This window comes from Xyrauchen texanus, chromosome 10 (genome assembly GCF_025860055.1).
Source record: "Xyrauchen texanus isolate HMW12.3.18 chromosome 10, RBS_HiC_50CHRs, whole genome shotgun sequence".
Classification (NCBI taxonomy): Eukaryota; Metazoa; Chordata; class Actinopteri; order Cypriniformes; family Catostomidae; genus Xyrauchen; species Xyrauchen texanus.
Window position 1 is genome coordinate 18,656,263 of NC_068285.1, and position 22,576 is coordinate 18,678,838.

Below are 22,576 nucleotides of genomic sequence, written 5' to 3' on the forward strand. Positions count from 1 at the left end.
ATTCATTAAACTTGCATTTAACTTATTAAGCAAGACGCTTTATGAGTTTTTACCCTAGAAAAAAAAAACGGAAAGCATTCTCGTCCTGTCTCATTGTCCCCCTCTGCAACCCTTCATCTGCTCTGTTCATCCATCCTTATGCAACCATCCTTCAGCCTGAATGAATGGCATATGTCACTCTTCCCTTCCCTCACGGCACACGCATCTCCTCCGTTTCTCTCCCTTCGCTGTCTGCTGCTCTCTGGACATCAGCCTATACATCTATTATTCATAAATCTATGATTTAGCAAGGTGTTTAGATTCCATCTTATTTATTCTCCACTCTCTCTGGAATAAAGTCCCGGGCTCAAGGATAGAGCACAGAAAGCTGTCCCCTTCCCAAGTGTCTAAATATCTATCTATCTAAACTGCACTTGCCTTTGCAATTCCTTTCCTCAAGGCTGTAGTATGTAATTAAACTGTTATTACATATGTATAGCAAAGTTATCCACTACTAAGTAGTGATTTCTTGCCATGAATTAATAGAAGTAAAAGTGTCGATTAAGGTCTGAAATGGTTGAAAGTTTAATACAGTGGTTCTCGTACAATAAATTGAGCAGATAAAGCACAACCATTTGAGAACCACTGGTTTGATGTAACACAATCAATCGACTTCTGTATATACCAATATGTAACATGCAACAGTAGAGTGCAATAGGAAAGCACATGGCAAGCTTGTAAAGCTGGCTCGGCTCATGCAGTCCAGCTGCAAGGAATTCCGCATCGTCTCATGAATCAGTCCTGCTGTGTAATACTCTCCAATGCGTGGGGATTACAGTACCTCGTTGGAGTCGATGCCATTATTGACGGACCAGGTGGTCTGGAAGTACTCCAGCATCCGCTGTTTGAGGCTCTGGGGCAGGTGGTGCACACGGATGAAATCCTTCAGGTCTTTAGTGCGTGTGTGGTATGAGGACCAGCGTGAGTACATGCGTTGGATGATGGCCGTCACGTTGCCGAAGACTAGAGCGTGCATCAATGCTGCCAAAGACACACACAATTACTTGAATGTACTCACATATACGTGCATATACTGTACCCTTAGATTTTGCATTCAGAGCAACCCATGACTGGAATACACTCTCAAGTGACTTAAGACCTAACAAATTATGGTGTTTTCTTTGAAATATAAAAGTGTGTAATTTCTGTACCACTAGTGTCACCAAAAAGAAATGCAGAAATAGTGACTGGTTAAGCAGGTTTTTCCAAACACTTTCGCTGTGTACCATTGGTCAAATAAACTGGTAGTCCCACCCCAAACTCACACTATTGAATGAGCCGGTTGGGATTGCTTTGATGTTGTTCAGATAATAATTTTTTGCATTATTCAAACATAAATAAAGCTGTCTAATCATAACAATCAAAGCCAGATGGGCTGGTTTGAGTATTTCTGTAACTGCTGATCTCCTGGGATTTTTACACACAGCAGACTCTAGAATTTACTCTGAATAGAGCCAAAAACAAAAAACATCCAGTGAGCGTCAGTTCTGTGGATGGAAATGGCCAGACTGGTTCGAACTGACAACGTTTATGATAACTCAGATAACCGCTCTGTACTATTGTGGTGAGAAGAATATCATCTCAGAAGCCCAATTATATCACAAGGAGATGTTAATTAATGTGTACTGTCCCTTGTAAATAAATCAATACTGTACACTGCTTGACTTTAAAAAAATCTATTGCTTCATTATTTTATTTTTTGTTTGTGTGTTTTTTTGTGCTGTAGTTGATAATGTGACTGATGGTTTTCTTTTCTTAAATCAATCGTGACGTAATGGACAAAGGTGATCATTGCTCCTCCCATTGTCATAATAATGCACTTTGTGTAGGCTATATATTTTAAAGGATCATGTTCTGTCTATGAACTCTATTGATAATAAACAGGTGGTGATTGAATGTGTACATACGTGTTGGTGTGTGTTATTGGGAATTATTGTATGCTTGGGAAGGAGGAAGAAGTGCCCCATGGCACAGGGTGACATTTCACAATATAAAGGTCATGAATTTTGTATGAGAACAGCTGGTGTGATTCATATCATCCCATTTCACACCATACAAACATACATAAACACATATTCACAGATAGGCCCATATGAATGTTTATTGTAGGCCTATGTTGTGTATTGTCCATATCTTCATTTACTTTTACTGTACAGCCACTGTGTACCTCATTTATAACCATGGAAATCTTTTATTTCAGTCATTTGTCTTGTACAACCAAACAAAGATGCAAACTCATTTTTGTTTTTCAATGAGCAAAAACACAAATTAAAATTGGTCCAAATGTGTCATACCCATGAACACAACCTGTTTGCATGTACACACCTCCAATGAGCATGGTGCAGATGGAGAAGATCTTCTCGGCATCTGTGTTTGCAGAGACGTTTCCGAAGCCCACGCTGGTCAGGCTGCTGAGGGTGAAGTACAATGCGGCGATGTAGATGCTCCGTAAAGACGGTCCATTGCTCACAGTTCCGTTGACCACACCCGTACCCACCCCCTCATATGGAGATTCTAACCGCTTCCCAAGCTCATGCAGCCAGCCTGACAGAGGAAGAAAAAGAGAGATTGAAAGGTAACTAAAAATCTCCCACTATATGTGTGTTTGTGTGTCAGTGTACATATGGTGGACATTTCTCTTGGATTGCAACAATGACATAACACAAAGAGATAGATCACCCTAAAAAAGGAATATTCTGTCACAATTTACCCAATCTCATGTTGTTTCAAACAGCAAGATATGTTATGCTTCCATGGAACAAAAAAGGAGATATTTTGCAGAATGTTCACGCTGCTTTTTTCCATAAATGACAGCAAACACTGACCAGGGGCTATCAAGCTACAAAAAGGACCTAAATGTACCATAAAACCCACCATAAAAGTAGCCCATAAAACTTGTGTGCCATATTCCAAGCCTTCTGAAGCCATATGATAGCTTGTTGTTAGTAACAGACTAAAATTTAAATCATTATTCATTGAAAATCTTGGCCTCCGTCAAAGTTCTCAAATCTCATTTGTGTTTGCGCATATTCCATCTTGGCACTTGAATATGTGTCAAGCCAGGTATGACATGAATGACACCAAAAGTCATTGGTTCTCACAGGTCTTGTAACTTACAGTGTAGTGATTTGACACGTTTGAATATGTTCAAGCCCCAAGAGCCTCTGGTTATTATATGCTTTAACAGTATAGAAAAAGCAGTGTGAACGTTCTTCAGAAGATCTCTTTTAGAGTTCCACAAAAGAAAGAAAGTCATATGGGTTGCAACGACATGAGAGTTAGTAAATAATGACAGAATTTTTACTTCTGGTTTAACTTTACCATAAAGTTGCAATACAAAACATTCATAATCTACACTAACAAAAAAGCACCAAAAAGTATCAATATCTTGTCTTTTTGGACACGTTTTCTATATTCCTACATGGTTGTTTGGCCATGTACCATGGGAACACCATGGTTTTCAGACATGTACTTTTTTGTAAGTGTGGTCTAAGTGAACTTGGGTACATGAAAGACAGAAAAGCACACCTTGTGATCAAATCTTACCAAAACATTTCTTCACTAATAGCAAATCATCAATTACAATTGTTTTTAACCATTCCAACTAGAAAACGCTTGTGTTTGCTGATAAGGAAGAACCCATCATTCTACAACATCTAAATCAGAGTACCAGCAAGGAGATTCCAGCCCAGTGTTGCTATAGTAATTGCCAGTCAGAGCAGGCCTGGGGTCAGTGGTCGGATGCCGAGGGAAAAACAGCTTTCCATCAGTACTGATCAGGGACCAGGTGGTGGAAAAGCTGGTACTTTTGCAGCAGCCAGTCATTACGGACCATAGAGCAACACAGTGGGCCTAATTACAGTCCCTCCTACAGATTAAAGGGAGAGAGAGGCCTGCGGCACACCGTCTGGGTGACTGGTCTATTGCTGGGTTCACTCTTCACTTATTTTTCACTTTGTCTTGCTCAGTCGGCTGCCTGATGTCTCTTCCCCTATCACGGTCCATCACTGTCCAACACAGTGTCTGCCTTATCTCTTCTCTACAACTGTACATTCAGCTTTTTGTTGTTTAAAGGGATAGTTCAACAAACACTACAATTATTTCATTATTTAATCACCAAATCCAAATGATTTTATATCTTCCATAGAACGGAAAATGAGATGATAGGCAGAGTGTTATCCTTAGTCACCATTCACTTTTGATTGGCTAATATTCTGCCTAAGATCTGCTTTTGTGTTCTATAGAGGAAAGAAAGACATATGGGTTTGGAACAACATACTGTTGTGTAAATTATTACTTGAATTTTCATTTTGGGTATACTATCACTAATGTCTAATCACGCTCTAATCAGTCTCTCTATGACTTTCTTTCAGCTCAGAATGCAAAAAATGTAATCCATCCATATTATGTCTATCATGCAATTTTAACAAATCCATTCCAAGCTGATATTTCATGAACTGTTGCATTAGGAATCAATCACACCAAATTGCACTGTGGTTACAGTCGGGAGACTCTGAGTTGTGTGAAATCGCAGTTCAGGGACTCTTCCATTATTAGGTGGAAGAGTTAGGTGGAAGAGTCCCTTCATTTAATATGCTGAAAAGACAAGTTACTGACTAGCATATGTTGTGTTCTGGATGTGGGTAGACATTGTGTATGCCTGTTTCAGTATACAGTACTTGTGTACAGAAATAAAGTGGCCCCAAAAGTAAAGTTTGGACACTTAATCCACATATGAAAATGTATGAATGCCATTGGATTAGAAAGCAAACTATTAAACCAAGTGGCATTTATTTTATAGAAAGAAAGTACAAGTACACTTTCCAAGTAAAAATTTCACAAAAATATATTTCTAGGTTTTAAATAAAATGGTAGTAATAATAAAAAAACAGATGCACTGCTAAAAAATAAAGACAAAGTGTATTAGGACACTTTGTGGTTATTAAATCTGACATATGTCTATACAATATGTCTATAGTTAATGTGATGAACCCGTTCATGTGGTACTCTGAGACACCTGTGTGAATTTGAGGGTAACTGACTTCACTCATTCACTTAAATGACCAGTTGGTTTAAAGAGACACCTGTGTGAATGGCTCAGGTAATTCTGAGAAAAGCTCTAGCATCATTTGTACAGTATGCAGATGTCACTTTCTTTAATATTTTTCTTATCTAACAAAATTTCTTTCAAACATTTTTGTTTTAAATCCAAACACATTTCAGTATTTGGACTGCAGTTATAGTCCAACTGTATACATGTAGGTGTGCACGGATGTGTATGAGATATGAGAGCCTGTGTAAATGTTCACATAAATAGCTATTGCACCTATATCCCAGTTGTCTGTGTTGCTCTCCATCTCCTTCTTGCCGATGATGTACCAGATGCAGGCCATCCAGTGAGCCAGCAGGGCAAACATGGACATGAGCAGGGTCAGCACCACCGCACTGTGCTGGGAGTAGCGGTCCATCTTCTGCAGCAGACGTAGGAGTCTCAGCAAGCGAACAGTTTTCAGCAGGTGGACCACTGACACCTGGCAGAAACGGGAAGGCATTAACTGTTAAGTACTTGCTGACAGTGTCTATGTGTGTGCATGTGTGTTGGGGTGTTGTTCTGAAGGACATGTGCCAGTTAATTCAATTCAAATGCATTGCCAATCTATGTCATATATGACGTGCAGCAAAAAAAAAAAAAAAAAAGATTTGAAAAACATTTATACTTATAAATGATGCGATCCAAAGTGCATTTGAACAGCAGTGAAATACTTCCTTATGATGTGTGTGAAGATTGAAGTAAGTTTGGAGCAGAAGAAATAGAAATAAACCTTGTGTAAATTGTCATCTTTACACTAAGCTAAAATGCTATTTCTAGTCATTTTACATGCATGTTACCAGAAACAATCATATTTTTTTTTTCAAGAAAATTCATGTTAGTTCATATTTCTTTTTTCTAGTAAGACCTTTGATATTAGGGCAAAAATCATATTCTTGATAATAATTTTTTACTTGTTTTCCTGTAAAAATATCTAAAAATCCTTAAAATAAGATCAATTAGATTCATTTTGTTTTAGAAACAACACCGCATAAGATATTTAGGTTTTTCAGACAATGTATTTTTAACATGTGTATTTTGTTTTACTGTACTGGCAGAGTTTTTATGGTCAAAACAAGCGAAAAAAAATCTACCAGCGCTGAAGAAGTAATCCAAATTATTTACAATACGTTACTGACCTTGAGGAATCTAATGAAATATCTTACAAATGACATTTTACAGCATGTATTCTGTAATCTGTTGTGGAATATATTTTTCAAAAGTAACCCTCCCAAACAAAGTGAGCTGTCATTATAACAATATACGCCCTGACAAGGTGATCAGGACCCAACATGGAGCACAGTGGAATTTAGCCTATTTTAAAGAAAGATAGCAGAAGCACACTCTAAGCAAAGCATTTCATATGAAATTCTAATGAAACAAATTCATTTTTAAGAACTTCTGTGCTATTGATTTGTAATTTTTTAATATAGAAGAAAAGCATACAATAAAACAGTAAATAACAGTCTTCTTAGCAGGTGTTTAGAGGTCACTGGATGTCTTGGGTAATGGTTTAGAAAGCAGGAATGAGAGCTCAGGCAGACCTGGGATTAAAAATTGTTTTAGAGAGCATCATTAAACTGAAAGACATTTGGGCCATTTATGGTGGTATAAAACATATTTTCTCTCTTGCTTTTCAGTATAACAGTGTAGGCTATACAAGTTTTGTTTCATTGAGTACAGTTTTTCCATTTAAAGGCACCGGGGCTCTTATTTTGAAATGTTTGCACTTCACTACATCCAGCTACACATTCAAACAAATTAGGGTGCACTCCTACAATAATCTACAACGTATTACAATATAAACAATTAAAAGTAAATATTGTCATCAACACTACATCATACGTCATCCTAATGATTGTGAACTGTTCTGCAACAGGCCCTTGCGTGTACAACAGTGAAGCGTTTTCACTTTGAAGGATGCAGCGCATGCATTTATTTAATTAAATCTTATTCTTTGGAAGTTTGATAATCCCTTTGTCATATCACGATCTCTTTCCACCACCAAATTTAAGACCTCTTTAAATAAAAATTAAGACTTTTGTTGTATCATATAAGACATTTTAAGACTTTTTATGGATCCGCAGGAACCCTGTATTAAGAGCAGCTGAACATAACCATAAAGGCCCTTCCAAAGAAAAAGGGTAGCCCATTTATATGCATTTGCCGGTGTTAAAAATCATGTTCTCTAAATGTGTGACGGTATTCTCTCTCACTGTCATATTGGGTAAAGAACAGTCACATTTTCATTCTATACAGATATGCAGGGGCTAAAATACAGGGTCTGGACTGGAGTTACCAGCCAAAATATTGCACATCAAACCGATAAATCACAAACGTTTACCTCTGGAATATTAACTGTAAGAAGTTTATCTAAGCGGCCTAAAGTTTATTTCCCTTCAGAACTCCATATGGTCTCACACACACACACACACACACACACACACACACACACACACACACACACACACACACACACACACACACACACACACACATAGAGGAAGAATTATGGTTTTGTGACTAAGAGACTGAATAGTCACCTATTTTTTTGATAAAAAAAACTAGGAAATATACAAATTCATGGCCAGCAAGAAATATAAATGCCATAATTTAAGCAAATATGATTTCTTTTTCTATACAGGTATTCAGCAGGACGGCCATAGTAAAGAAAATCATGTACTGTAAAATATATTTTAAAGGGGCTTTATAGCAAAAGAGCAAGCTTAAATAGCCTACAGAATATATATATTCCATGACTATTGCTTTTATATTTAAGTATTAACAACATATATAAAATAGGATAATACTTGTATTGAACTTGGTATTCACCCGAATATGAACTTTTACACAAATCCTCACCACCAGTCTGGCAACACATGCATGGACACAAACACACACCCCCACACACCACTATTAGATCAGTTGGTTCATTGCTTCAGGCAGTAACTAGTAGACAATATTCATCACAGCTTTTCTTATTATAATAAGACAGACAATTCCAATGGGAACCAGTCCCTTCATGTCCCAACAGCACTAAATAATAAAGCACGATGAAACAGCCACAATCTTTCACTTGACAATCAAATATTATTAAACACAAGGAGCTCATGGTCTCAGAAGCAAAATAAATGAGAATATTACCACTATTAGGAGAGAAGAAAGGCTGAACTTAACTGCTGCTTAAGAATTACATGAGGGTGAAAATGAGGGTTGAGAGGGTGAGGCTGTAGCAGGGGTTCATACACTGAGGTTTATAGGGTAATGTGTCAAACTGGATTACAAACTAGTACTTTTAAACTGCCCTTACAAAAATGAACTGCAGCAATCTATTTAGTAAAAAGTGCAGTTTTGTGTAGTACAATGACAAACTGTACAGACTTACAATGCCTTTTAACTGCAGTCCTGATATAGTGCACTACAGTACAATTTCAGGTCAGTGTAGTACTACTATAGTTCAGTGAAGTATACCTGCATTCCACACTGGTGGAAGCAGTACATTGGAAAATAATAGCAGTCCAGTGAAGTACAATTTCAAATCAATGCAGTACAGCTATAGTTAGTGTAGTTCACCTGCAGTTTAGTGCATTTAAACAGCTGTACTGCAGTATACATGGAGCTTCAATTGTAAATGCAGTTTACACATGGAACAAAACTGCAGTTCTAAAGTGTTCTAAACTAGGGCTGTCGAAATTAACGTATGCGATTAATTAAAAAATGTTGACACGTTTATTTTTTTAACATTAACGTAATTACCTATTTAACATTTGATTCTGGCATTCTATTCTATTCTGTGTGAGATCTAAACAGTAGCTGCAATAGGGCGGAACCTTTGCGATGTAACCGGGGGACCTTACATAGATACTCACACCACAAACAAACACACTGCATAAAAGTGATGGAGAAAGGACCTCTTAACGGAAATTTTTTGTACAAAACCAACGCAGACGCAGCAAACTAAAAAGTCATTCACACTGGGGGCCTGGGTAGCTCAGCTAGTATTGACGCTGACTACCACCCCTGGAGTCACGAGTTTGAATCCAGGGTGTGCTGAGTGACTCCAGGCAGGTCTCCTAAGCAACCAAATTGGCCTGGTTGCAAGAGAGTCACATAGTGTAACCTCCTCGTGGTCGCGATTAGTGGTTTTCACTCTCAATGGGGTGCGTGGTAAGTTGTGGGTGGATCGCGGAGAATAGCATGAGCCTCCACGTGCGGAGTCATGAGCCATGTGATAAGATGCGTGGATTGACGGTCTCAGAAGTGGATGGAACTGAAACTTGTCCTCCTCCACCCGGATTGAGGTGAGGTAGGAGGAATGAAGGAAGGTATGTAGTAGGAAGAAAGACATACCTACATACCTTCCTTCATTTGTTTCTCTTTTCCTTTCCCCTTCCTTCCAATTTCTTAACAACATTGTTGTTAAAAAAAATAACTGCAGCTTTTTAACTGTAGTACAAGCTTGCTTTGTAGTACAAAAGGAGAGATCAAAAGGAGAGATGAAGGAAGGAAAATAAAGAAGAAAATATTTATGGATGTAAAAGAAAGAAAGGGACATGTGGAGAGAAGGAGGAAGAAATGGAAAGGAAAAACAAAGCAAGGGGAAGGAAGGAAGGAAGGAAGGAAGGAAGGAAGGAAGGAAGGAAGGAAGGAAGGAAGGAAGGAAGGAAGGAAAGTCAGAGACAGGGAGATATGAAGGAAGAATAAAAGGAAAGAGAAAGGAAGGAAGAATAAAAAGAAAGAGAAAGGAAGGGAAAAAAAGGAAGGACTGACGCAGGGAGAGATGAAGGAAAGGGTGAATTAAGGAAGGAGTAACAAGACTGGGAGAGAAGGAAGACAAAGGAAGGAATGCAGAAGGAACAGAAGTAGCAGGATAGGAAATAAAGCTTTTTTTGTGGGTTTGTGTCCATGCATGTGTACACACTGCAGCTGAAGGGCTGATGTGAAGGGAAACCAGAGGAGCAGAGTTGAAATCTGTAATTGGAGCAGATTTAAGGGAACATCTCAGATACAACAAGCCCTGTCTCACAGCAACAGAGTGCACACTGTATTTCTCTCTGCCTGGCTCTCACTGTACCCCTCTTAATAAGCCTCAATGGCTTTCAAGCACTCTTTCATTGTGTTATGCCATGCAGAGGGATACAGGGGTTCATTACTGTGTGTGTGTGTATGTGTGTGTGTGTGTGTGTGTGTGTGTGTGTGTGTGTGTGTGTGTATTTATCACTTTGTGGGGACCAAATGTCCCCATAAGGATAGTAAAACCCGGAATTTTTGACCTTGTGGGGACATTTTGTCGGTCCCCATGAGGAAAACAGCTTATAAATCATACTAAATTATGTTTTTTGAAAATGTAAAAACGCAGAAAGTTTTCTGTGAGGGTTAGGTTTAGGGGTAGGGTTAGGTTTAGGGGATATAATATAAAGTTTGTACAGTATAAAAACCATTATGTCTATGGAAAGTCCCCATAAAACATGGAAACACAACATGTGTGTGTGTGTGTGTGTGTGTGCGCGTGTGTGCGTGTGTGTGTGTGTGTGTCCAAGTGGCACTGAATGATTACGCCAGTCTGGATTGGCCAGAAAATATATTTTTCTCTTAATTAAACCAGTGAGATCTGTGACCCTTTGCTTATGTAGAGGAGACGACAGAGGCAGAGTCAGCCAATTTCCGTGGCAAGCAAGTTGTCACTACTCAACAATTTATTTAGACTTAGAAAGTGCAAGATACATAATTGAACTGAATACAAAGCTCTGGAGGGGATATAAAAAAGAATACCAAAAAAACCCATGCTCATCTGTAACTGATCTGCAGATACAGGACGAATCTGTGCTGATTTAAGTTAATATTTTCACTTAAATCAGCAAGAACTCACAAGAACTCAGTGGAACAAATTTAATATGGCTTTACTGTTTTTTACATAACTGAGAATGCTACACACTTTGGTAGCTAAAAGTATTATCTAATAAATTTGGTAAATGTATTCTGAGAAGATCTGCAGGTGCAGATTCTACAGCAGATATGCATGCTCATCAGCAATTTTATATCAAAGCAGCAAAGAAAAACAGCTTCAAATAGTCAAAGTTGGTGAGCTGGTATCCCAGCCTGGCCAAGATGGTCAAGCTGGTCTGTTTTGATGGGTTTATAGGGGTTTTAGGCATTTTTCAGCTGGTCGGGATGGTATACCAGCTAGCCATCCGTCTAATAACCAGATTGGACAGCCTGGAAGACCAGCTAGATCAGCTAAACACCAGTTTGGTCTGGCTGGGAGACCAGTTAGACCATCAAACCCACTTAGTCTGGTTTAAGCTGTTTTTTTTTTTCAGCAAGGGTATAAATGCATACATTTCAAAGCTGTGAAAATGTGTTTTTTATGACTAAGTTATGCATTTTTAAATATATGCATTACTCACCACGCTGACTTTGAAAGCATAAAGTAGATCAAAGGGCAAAGCGGCGACCAGATCGATGATGAACCAGGTGGTCATGTAATGGATGCAGATCTGCCGAGCATCGAAGATCACCTGTCCCGACTTACTCACGTACGTGGTGCGGAAACTGAACACTATATCTGGCAAAAGTGATAGACAGAGTAGAGTCAGCAGCTTCAGAAAAACACACCATCAGCATCATCTCATTGAACAATAATGTGTCTATTGAGACTTTTATAACAGCAATAATATTTTTATGCCAGCTAAATATCAAGACTCAAGAGAGTGTTATCGGAGACAAACAATACAAAATGAATGACTGTGGCAGGGAGGAGGGCGGGGCCGGGTCATAATGCTGCACATCCGGCCCCTAATCAGGCTAATCAAGCCCTCGAGAGGGATAAAGGCGACCGAAGGCAGTAGTTAGAGAGAGAGAGAGTTAAGGGTAGCAACCCTCCACCGAGGGACAAGAGTTGTCTGGAATTATAAATGCATTATAGGTATATTTGTGAAATATCTAAACAGTTTTTACTTTGTAGTCATCTGCTCAACAGCCAGAGTGTTTTATTGTGCATTGTGGTTTCTCTGTGTAGTTAGGCTGTTGCAAGGTATTTGCTATAGATTAAGTTACTGTTTCCAAACAAACGCTCCACCCCACCCCTTCTGGGTTATTTTGGTTGCCCAGAAAAGAGTTGGTGTCTATGGGTGCGTCACTCAAGTTGTGCTGAAAGTGCCCAAAAAGGGCTGTTTGTTGGGTTGAAACACCCCTTTTCCCACAGATTATTGGAGATAAGGGCTTTTTTAAATTTCCACCAGATCATTGCATCAGGAAAATCTCAGGATTTTACATAATGATAATAATTCACAGGTCATTGTTATAGTGTATGCTCTATTAAACACAATTAGCCCGCAGCAGCTGTTGGTGGATATTAAACTTCTTCCATTTCCAAAGTGCTGTCACTGTGACAGGTATAATGTCAAATATGATCTAACGATGATCTTATATGATCAAGACCATCATATGCGATTTAACACCGCTGTGCATGGACTACTGTTTGTGAAATAATAAGTGAATAAAAATTCTGCTAAAATTATGTCTTTGCATTTATTTTGAATGGAGTAAATAATATTGTTCAATCGAAATGGCTGTTATTATGTTTTGATATGGAATATGATCATATTGAAGTACAATAATATTTATTTTTGGGTTTGTTAATTATTTAAGCAGTTAAGACACATATTGTATGTCTGATGGTAGTTTTCATTTCGAAGTATCTAAATTCTTAGGCTTTAGACGTGTTAAGTGAGTGAGGATGTGTATTCATCAAACTGTTACATGTCTGACATATTCATACAGGCTCATTTAACCAAGTTTAAACTTGTTTTGCCGATATTTCAGAAAATAACCCACATATTCTTTTCATTGTAAACCATAGATATTCCTTTATAATAACTTTTATTAATATTAAAAATACATTATTACATTCTGTAAAGCTTAAAAGATTATTAAAACTGCAGTGCTGCCTCTTTCCACCATTGAAACCTGCTGCTTGAAAGAACCCAGAGGCGTGGTTTCCTGTGGTGTGACGCCAGAGTAACATCATCTATAGTGTTCTGTGTGGTTAGCCCAAGTTATAAGAGCCCATACCCAAGTCTTTATGACATTCCGGTCTCTAGATATGGCTCAGGTTATTCCTTGAATTTAAGTCTACAGTATGTTCAATGATAGTGATGCTTGCTTAAGCAAACACCGATAATAATCAGGCTATGGAATATTGATATCATACAAGGTAATATCTCAGTAAAAAATCATGTCAAATTGATCACAGGGCAAAATGTTGTTAACCGAAGATGTCACTGAGCATGAAACTGATTTAAAGACATTATTGTGATCATGTGAAAAGATTAGAGATGTGATAGAGCAAAGATGATGTCATAAATTAGAATCAAATTCACAAGGAAAAACATACGTTTTATGTCATTGACTCAAGGACTGTGCATACACCAAATACAATGTCAAAGATCAAAATTAAATTCCCTTACCTATGATGAACAGAATCTCGACAGCAATATCAGTGACTGTTGTGCTACGTGTAAAGTCGTGATCACCAATGAAACAAACGCTGTACGGCACCGTCACGGCAACATAGAATGTAGCCAGAAGGATCAGCCAATCCCAGCCTGCTTTGAAGGTACTGAAGTGGAGAAGAATAAACCTTGATTTCTTTGCATCAGCAACTTTATATTCAGGGAGCGCCGGTGGATCACCAAACACATTCTGTTACCATGACAGACATAGCAAGAATGATTATGACAAAGGGGGGACAAACAGTTGGCTGGATTGTTCTATATCCTCAGAATTTGTATGTTCTCACCTTGTTAAGTTTAATTTTACTCTGTTTTTGTCGGTTATGCAGGTGTCCTGAAATGTGGTACAGAACTGTGCTCGATCGCAGCCGATTGGAGCCGAATGGAGACCCACTCTTGACCTGCTCAGGACGGCACTCTGTGGAAGGGTTGTTATGAAAGTCAAGGGCATTGTGGGAGATATTCCATCAAGAAATAAAAATAGATCACACCAAATTAATTGCAAACACCTTCCTATGATTTTTCTTATGGTACTCATGTGTTCATATCTAACATGCTTTTGTATTTTTTTCCTTCTTAATTTTGAATAATAATAGATTACATCTAAAATAAAAATCGAAAAATCTATTTGATCTTACTTAAAGAATGCAAACCAACAACCCCCAACAAATCTGAGTAAATATAATTTTTTGGCAAAATAGTGGAGTGGACTAAGAGTTGCATGTGGGTTATTTGCAAAATATTAGATAGATAATTTGAGTGGTTCACACCTGCACAACTGAGAACCTTTATATCTTGATATTCACAACATTTGGAGCATGACTTGACATGAGTAGTTATTAGTAGGATACTGTAATAAATGAGTATAGACCCTGAAAAGAGGGCACTTTTTCCTCTAACATGTGGTAAGAAACATTTATCTTCCCTTAACAGCTTGAATTCGCTCCAGAAAATGTTATGTCCACACAGACTAATCTTTCCAAAAATTAAGGAAATTGTAGTTTATAATTCAAGGAGTGATTTTTGTTGCTTTGTGATAAATAAGTCTACATCAATGTTTGCAAGCAAATAGTGCCAAAGAGTTTGTGACTATTATTGAGTGTGGTTTTATACAAAGTGGCCTGTTTTCCTTTTTCTGACCTCCATACTGCTGTTACACAAAAGCTGGTGTGAAACAAGAATAACTTCTTTTCTGCTGGTGACCTGCTTTACACTCTTGGTTTTCAGTCTCAAGGGCTCTGTTGGCACAATATTTTCATTCCAACAATAAACACAAAGACTTAACTAGTACAGTAGTATCCCTTCTGTCACTCCTTCAACGTTGTGTCCATGTCGTGACACTAGGGGTCGCTCTTGGGAGCTCCAAACAATTTGATCTGTGATGGACATACGGGTATGCAAGGAGCTGGCTCGCAACCACTCATTAATATTTTTTCTTTGGAGTCAAGTGGTTGTGTGTCAGCGAGCTGAATTCCACTGCCGGTCCATTCATCTCTAAGAAGCGTATGCTGTTGGATATACGGCAGATATACTTTCTCTCTTTCTGCACGATAAGTGCAGAGTACGCCCCTGGGTGCTTCAACAGCTCTAAAAGAGTATATATTACTTCAAAAGAGTATATTTCCTCTATTAGAGCAAAACACATTGACCCTGGAAGTGGTCGTTATCTCTCCGCCTCCGACGGCCTCACGTGTCTGGGCAGTGATCATGTTGAGGCAGCCTTCGTGGATGTTCCATGTTCTCATTGGGAGAACATGACCATGGTAACGGTGTGATCACGGCTTTCCTTCTTCCGGGGTAAAGCCGCTCCAGCTGCCCCCCACGCCGGGCCTTCTACCTACAGGTAGCTGGTGCTGGAGGCGATTTGGGGACTTCAGTGTGAGCGGCCCCGCCTGGTGAATCCCCACGGACCTCCCATTCCCCAGCACGCTCGTTTGCCTCCGTTGAGTTCCAAGATGAGACCAGCTTGCCTCAGGGCCAGCTTAACTTCTCTTTTGGAGCACGCAAGCAGGATGCATTTTCGATCGCCGCATCGGAGAGCGCGTTGGCAATGTTGGATACCGAGGATTCGACTGGGCTGCCACCTTCGGGTCTGCCAGCCCTGACCTTTCACAGTGGCCACGCCCCCCTTTTCTGTCCGAACCTGACTTCCCAGTTCGTCCGCTCTCCCAACCCTCTATGGCAGGGAGGCCAAGGTGTACTTGTGCCCACAAAACGCCGCCACCTGGCGGGATCGCCCAGCAGTCCCCTCCAGGGCCTGTAGGACTACGTCGTCTCAGGCGAACAAAGTCTACAGTGCCGCTGGACTGGCCGCCTCCGCTCTGCATGTCATGGCCCTCCTGCAAGTACACCAGGCTAAAGCACTGAAAGAGCTGCGCGTGTCTGGTCGAGATGAGGGTTCGACAAGGTTCACTTTCTCAACGCGGCAATCTTCCAGATCAGCCTATTCGGCAACACCGTCGAGGACTTAGCCCAGCAGTTCTCGGTGGTGAAGAAGCAGACTGAGGTGATACAACACATCTTGGCCTGGCACGGTTCAAGATCCTGTACCCCAGCTGCTCTGCCACAGCCGAGCCCAGTCCTCGGCCCCAGTGTAGAGCCCCCCCACAGGAAGCGGACACCCACAGCTTCACGGCCTGGAACTAGGACCTCGAGGAAGGCTCCAAAGCACCCCTGAGATGGACAACCCAGGGAGAAAGGCGTTCACCCGAACCCTGGAGCTGGCATCCAGACTACTCCTTTCCCCGGTGAAGGGCCAGAAGGTAAATCTTGTGTTCTCTTTTGTTTTGTGTTCACCGCACCCTGAATGGGCTGCGGCACCCGCATTTTCATAGAGAGCAGTTTCCACACTCCTTGAGTCACACAGCCGGTGTTTACGGCAACTGGACATGGAGAACCTGTGGCCTGGATGCCACGAACGCGGGCCTCCCACCTCGTTGCGACGAGCTACAATGATGGGCAAAAAGCCCCTCCTCCCCTGTCACCGTCCCCCCTGATGCCGGGTACATGGAGCAAGGTAAGTGCTTCGAGGGCCCCTTCAGCGCAGCCACGTGTTCAAGACAAAGCATGGCGTCTCATGCTCCCCCTGCCGTGAGGACCCACCCACAGGTACGTCAGACATGATTGTCCCCTTAGTGCCCCTCACTCGGAGCTTAGACGCATGGCTAGCGCTATCCAACCCATCGCGGCAGCTGGTCAGGACCAACCCACTCATCTACGCGATTCAGTTTGCCAGGCGCCTGCCCTGGTTTGGCAGAAGGATGCGATAGAGCCTGTCCCACCAGCCGAGATGAGGAAAGGGCTTCACAGCTTCATAGTACCGAAGAAAGGCGGTGGGTTGCGGCCAATCTTGGACCTGCAAGTTCTGAACCGGGCCCTGCACAGACTGCCGTTCAAGATGCTGATGCAGAAATGCATTTTAGCGTGCGTCCGGCATCAAGATTGGTTTGCGGCTCGACATCGACACGTCCTGCGGTTTGCTTTCGAGGGCAGGCATATCAGTACAAGGTCCTCCCCTTCGACTTGTCCCTGTCGCCTCACATCTTCATGAAAGTCGCAGAGGCAGGCCTTACCCCGCTAGGGAAGTGGGCATTCACATCCTCAACTACCTTGACAACTGGCTGATTCTAGCTCACTCTCGAGACCTATTGTGTGCACACAGGGACCTGGTGCTCAGGCACTACAGCCGTTTAGGGCTTCGGGTCAACTGGGAAAAGAGCAAGCTCTCCCAGGCTCAGAGTATCTCTTTTCGCGGTAAAGAGTTAGATTCAGTCTCTATGACTCACGAGTGCGCACAGTCGGTGCTTAACTGCCTGAACTCATTCAGGCGGAGTATGGTGGTCTCACTGAAACAGTTTTAGAGGTTCCTGGGCCATTTGACATCCTCAGCGACAACCACACCGCTCGAATTGATACATATGAGACCGCTCCAGCACTGGCCTCAGATTGGAGTCACGAGATGGGCACGGTGCCATGGCACACATTGTGTGGCCATCACGCCGATCAGCCGACACTTCTTCAGCTCTTGGACAGACCTTGCATTTTTAAGGGCAGGGGTTCCCTTACAGCATGCATCCAGGTGCGTCGTGGTTATGACAGATGCCTCCAAACTAAGCTGGGGCACCGCGTGCAACGGGCATGCAGCCGTTGGCTCCTGGACAGGTCCGTGACTATGTTGACAGTCTCATGTAGTTGGCGGTACTACTCGCCCTGCGGAGGCTTTTACTATTGATCCAGGGCAAGCGTGTGTTGGTAATGGACAACAGAGTGACGGTGGCATATATAAACTCCCAAGGCATCTCACATCCGAGTCGCATGCTTCAACTCGCCCGCCATTTCCTCCTCTGGAGTCAGCAGCGACTGAGGGGAATCCTCCCAATGCCCGCTCTGGTATTTTCTGACGGGGGCTCCCCTCTGCACAGACGTGCTGGCACACAGCTGGCCCCGAGGGCTGCACAACTGTGACTTTATGCAAGGTCAGGGAGGACGAGGAACAGGTCACCCTTGTTCTCACGCTCCTCACGACAGCCCCTGACTGGAAAGTTCCCCTGAGGCAGGACCTCCGCTCTCAGGAACGGGGCACTATTTGGCACCTCTGGAATCTCCATGTCAGGCCCCTGGACAGGATGTGGAAGATTTAAGTGGCTTGCCACTTAAGGATGTGGGGAACTACATGACGTCTTTTGGGGCCTTGGGGGAGGTTATGTGCAGACTGATGCACCTGCTATTACGCAAACAGCTTGCTAGCACATGCATCCACAGTTCAATTAACACGGTTCAACTGGTCACAACGTTGAGTGAGTGACAGAAGGGTAACGTCTCGGTCACTGTTGCAGCCTCCGTTCCATGATGGAGTTAACAAGATGTTGTGTCCCTCTTGCCACAGTGCTGTACTAGCCGCTGAACCTGCACAAAACCTGAGTGAGTGGCCGCATTCCAGCTCCTTTTATACCCGTATGTCCGGGGGATTGACATGAAAATTCCACTCACCAATTCTCATTGGCCTTCTTTCAAAGATTAGAGGTGTTTGGGGCTCTCAAGAGTGACCCCTAGTGTCACTACATCGACACAATGTCTCGTTCCCTCAGGGAATCATCAGGAAATGGAGGTTACAACAGTAATCCAAAAACTAAAGATACACCAGGCTAGGGTTGCACTAGCTCTGTGTAGGTTCTCATGTAGGTTAGGACATAAAGTTCACACTAAGGGCTTAGTAACTACTAGTTATTTTGTAACTAAGTCAGTGCTTAATTTGGTTTCACCACCTGTTCTTTATGCAAGCCTTAACTAGTAGGTTGTAAGCTCTCTGTAAAGTAATGCATAGTCGCACAAAATGACGTTTACTTGTGTTGAGCCAATTAGTAGCCTTCAAATTTATACACAGAAGTGTTAAAGCCATGCATTTCAGTTTGATATTGTTATGGTTGATGTTCAAACCTTGTTTTCTCACGTAACTGTCACCTGTAATAAATTATATCCCCATTGAAATGCGATATGTAATAAAAGATTTAATAAATGGTTTATTTAGCCTATGTAAATAAGAATATTTAATAACTGAATCAAAAATTAATAAGGGACAATAAATAAATAATTACTTATACAACAGGCTGGAAAAACAGACCTTTATTAATTTTAGTATATATTTATATAGTGTAGGTTGAAACTTGACACTGGGCAGCTTACACAGGAAAGTGCACTGTTAGATCGGTTTCATGCTGAAGAAAAACGTTTTTTACATAATGTTTTCTCCCGTAAATGTGAACGAGTGTAAATGCCAACATCATCATTTTTGGCAATAGGATTGGAGCCTGTCACGCAAAACATGAGCTCATTGGTGTCATTAAGTGAGTCTGCTTTTTTATTCAATCAGTTGCTCCTTATTGGAGGCTTCCTTAAATATTTAGTTTATACATAGGGTTACGTTCTACCTAAGTTTAATGGTGCAATGCTCAAATATATAGTAGTGCATTAATTGTGACTTAGTGCCCATTTACGCCACACCTAGGCTAAGTTGTAACGTACATATAGCTGGTGCAGCCAGCCCCTGCTCTCTAATGAGTGCTTAAAAGTGTACTGGACAAATAACCCAATTCCCTCTGAAAAAAGGTTGTTTATATTTAATTTTTACAAATATCTCCTTGTAAAGGATGCTTTCTTTCCAAAAAAAAATCAACATTCAAGAATGTGCTCCATATGTGTTATGACAATAAGTCCTTAGCAGGTTGCAAAAATACAAATGAAATAGGCCTCCAATAAAAAAATTGCCAACAAGAGAAAAATAGTGCAACGTTTTCACTGTGAAAAAGACAAAAGTACAGTATTTGTGGAGCCTCTGTGGACATTGAACATTTGTATGTGTTTGTGTCTGTACATGTGCATGTGTGTGAATGAACGTGTAGCATGTAGCATTTTTAAATCAGCCAGCTGAGGAAACGAGATGACAGCTAGGCTTCCAGCCTCAACCGCCGAGGGTAACAAGGAAAAATGTCACTCACAGCAAAACTGGCGAACAAGGTACCAAGGGAAACCAGAGCAGAAGTAGGAAAAGGACTGGAGAGATGGAGCGATAGACAGACAGAAAGAGAGGGAGATAGGCCAAGGTGCACAGGTGGAGAGATGGAGGGCTGGGATACAGAAAGAAAGAGAGAGAGAGAGAGAGAGAGAGAGAGAGAGAGAGATCTGGGATGCTGGTTATTAGAGAGGTATAGAGATCATTTCAGGCTCCGGGGCCAGAGGAGCGGGGAGACAGAAACTCATCCATAAAAGGCTGCAATCAGCAGGGAGTCCAGTGGCCTAACACTTATTATAGATCCTAATAAATGTACTTGCAGCACAGTTCATAGCGAGACACAGAGAGAGAGAGTGGAGGGGGGTGGATGGGGGGATAAATATAGAGAGAGGACGCAAGGAAACACAGTTGCAATAGGATTCCCTGCTTTGCACGGTTTCCTTTGAGCTGTAGGCCAGATATGATCTGGGTTACTAGTCGAACTATAAACAGATATTTTTCATCTCACCTTTCCTTAACAAGCACAAAACAGGACCAATTCAACATTGCAGAGAAAGATCATTAATTTCTTGTCATCCAGAAAATTGCACACACACTGAAACATTAATCCATCATGTGCTTACCTTCTTTCTTCGCCTCAATGACAGATTTGGCTTTGGTGTCTGTGATGTCTTTAAAAGAGGCTAGGAAGAGGACCACATCTCCTTTCTCATTCTTTATAGGCACAATATCCAGCAGACACCAGAACACAATACCTGCAGGAGAATTCAGAGAAGAACATTGCATTTCTAGATATGGACTCACAAGCCTATATACAAGAATATACACAGTGCTGAAAATGTAAGAGAACAGTATGTGGGGCAGTATATATACTGTGTAATACTGTAAATACAAATGTGCAGCTGTTACCTTGAGGACCTAATAATAAAGATACATTTTGTTTGTTGGTGGTCTTAAACAGTAAGCCCCTCCTCTGACAGATTTTACAATACTGCACCACCCTTAACTGAAATGTTTTTTTTTTTTGGTGTGCAGATTTATATATCTACAACAATTATGTAGGTAGTAAATAATAAATAAGATAGCCTATGCAAGGCAAGGCAAGGCAGATAGGATAAGATAGCCTATGCCAAATATAATATATACACTGGCGGCCAACATTTTTGATTAATGTACATTTTGCTGTTTCGGAAGGAAATTGATACTTTAATTCACCAAAGTGGCATTCAACTGATCACAAAGTATAGTCAGGACATTACTAAAGTAAAAAAAACAGCACCATCACTGTTTGAAAAAGTAATTTTTTATCAAATCTAGACATGCCCCATTTCCAGCAGCCATCACTTCAACACCTTATCCTTGAGTAATCATGCTAAATTTAAAAACAATAAAAATGTTTTAACAAAATGTTATTGTAAAAACTACTGTGTTGTCTTTTAAAATATATAAACAATGTTACTGTATATTTTACAGTTAATATTCATTAATCAATTAACATTTTATTTCTGTAGCATTTTTACAGTTTTTTACTGTGTAGAAAATCAGTTGCCATTTTATCAAACACAGCTGAAAGATATTTGGTTTGTTAAAGGAAGCTTAACATTGTCTTTGTTTTTGAGTTGTCACAGTATGCAATCGACTGGCATCTCTTAAGGTCAATATTAGGTTAAAAATGGCAAAAAAGAAACAACTTTCTCTAGAAACTCGTCAATCGTTGTTTTGAGGAATGAATGCAACACAATTCTTGAAATTAAGATTTCTTACAAAGGTGTACACTACACTCTAACAAGGACATGAAGAGATGTGGAAGACAGATGTACAACTAAACAAGAGGATAAGTACATCAGAGTCTCTAGTTTGAGAAATAGACACCTCACATGTCCTCAGCTGACAGCTTCATTGTATTCTACCCGCTCAACCCCAGTTTCATGTACAACAGTAAAGAGAAGATTCAGGGGCGCAGGCCTTATGGGAAGAATAGCAAAGAAAAAAACACTTTTGAAACAGGAAAAAGAAAAGGTAAGAGTGGGCAAAGAAACACATTGGACAACAGATAATTGGAAAAGAGTGTTATGGATCTTAACCCCATTGAGCTTTTGTGGGATCAGCTAGACTGTAAGGTGTGTGAGAAGTGCCCGAAAGACCGCCACATCTATGGAAAGTGCTACAGGAAGTGTGGGGTGACATGTCACCTGAGTATCTGGACAAACTGACAGCTGGAATGCCAAGAATCTGCAAATTTTTAGTAGTTGAAGAAGTTCTGAATATTTTTTTCCAAATTGTAATAGTAATTTTTTATTTTATTCATGTGCTGACTATTGTGATCAGTTGAATGCCACTTTGGTGAATAAAAGTACCAATTTCTTTCCATAAGAGCAAAATCTGTACATTACTCCAAAAAACTTTTGGCCACCAGTGTATATATAT

At 40.8% G+C, this 22,576-nt stretch overlaps 1 protein-coding gene across 1 annotated transcript in view; it reads right to left on the reverse strand.

Moving 5' to 3' along the window:
* LOC127650851 (potassium voltage-gated channel subfamily H member 8-like) overlaps positions 1–22,576 on the reverse strand; it is a 54,770-nt gene that overhangs the window by 14,268 nt on the left and 17,926 nt on the right. Inside the window, exons 3-9 of the mRNA XM_052136486.1 lie at positions 20,773–20,904; positions 13,929–14,059; positions 13,597–13,831; positions 11,536–11,693; positions 5,366–5,570; positions 2,365–2,583; positions 821–1,020 (exon numbers count right to left, since the gene is read on the reverse strand). Of these exons, the coding sequence (XP_051992446.1) occupies positions 821–1,020; positions 2,365–2,583; positions 5,366–5,570; positions 11,536–11,693; positions 13,597–13,831; positions 13,929–14,059; positions 20,773–20,904 (1,280 nt within the window). The remainder of the gene's footprint in view (positions 1–820; positions 1,021–2,364; positions 2,584–5,365; positions 5,571–11,535; positions 11,694–13,596; positions 13,832–13,928; positions 14,060–20,772; positions 20,905–22,576) is intronic.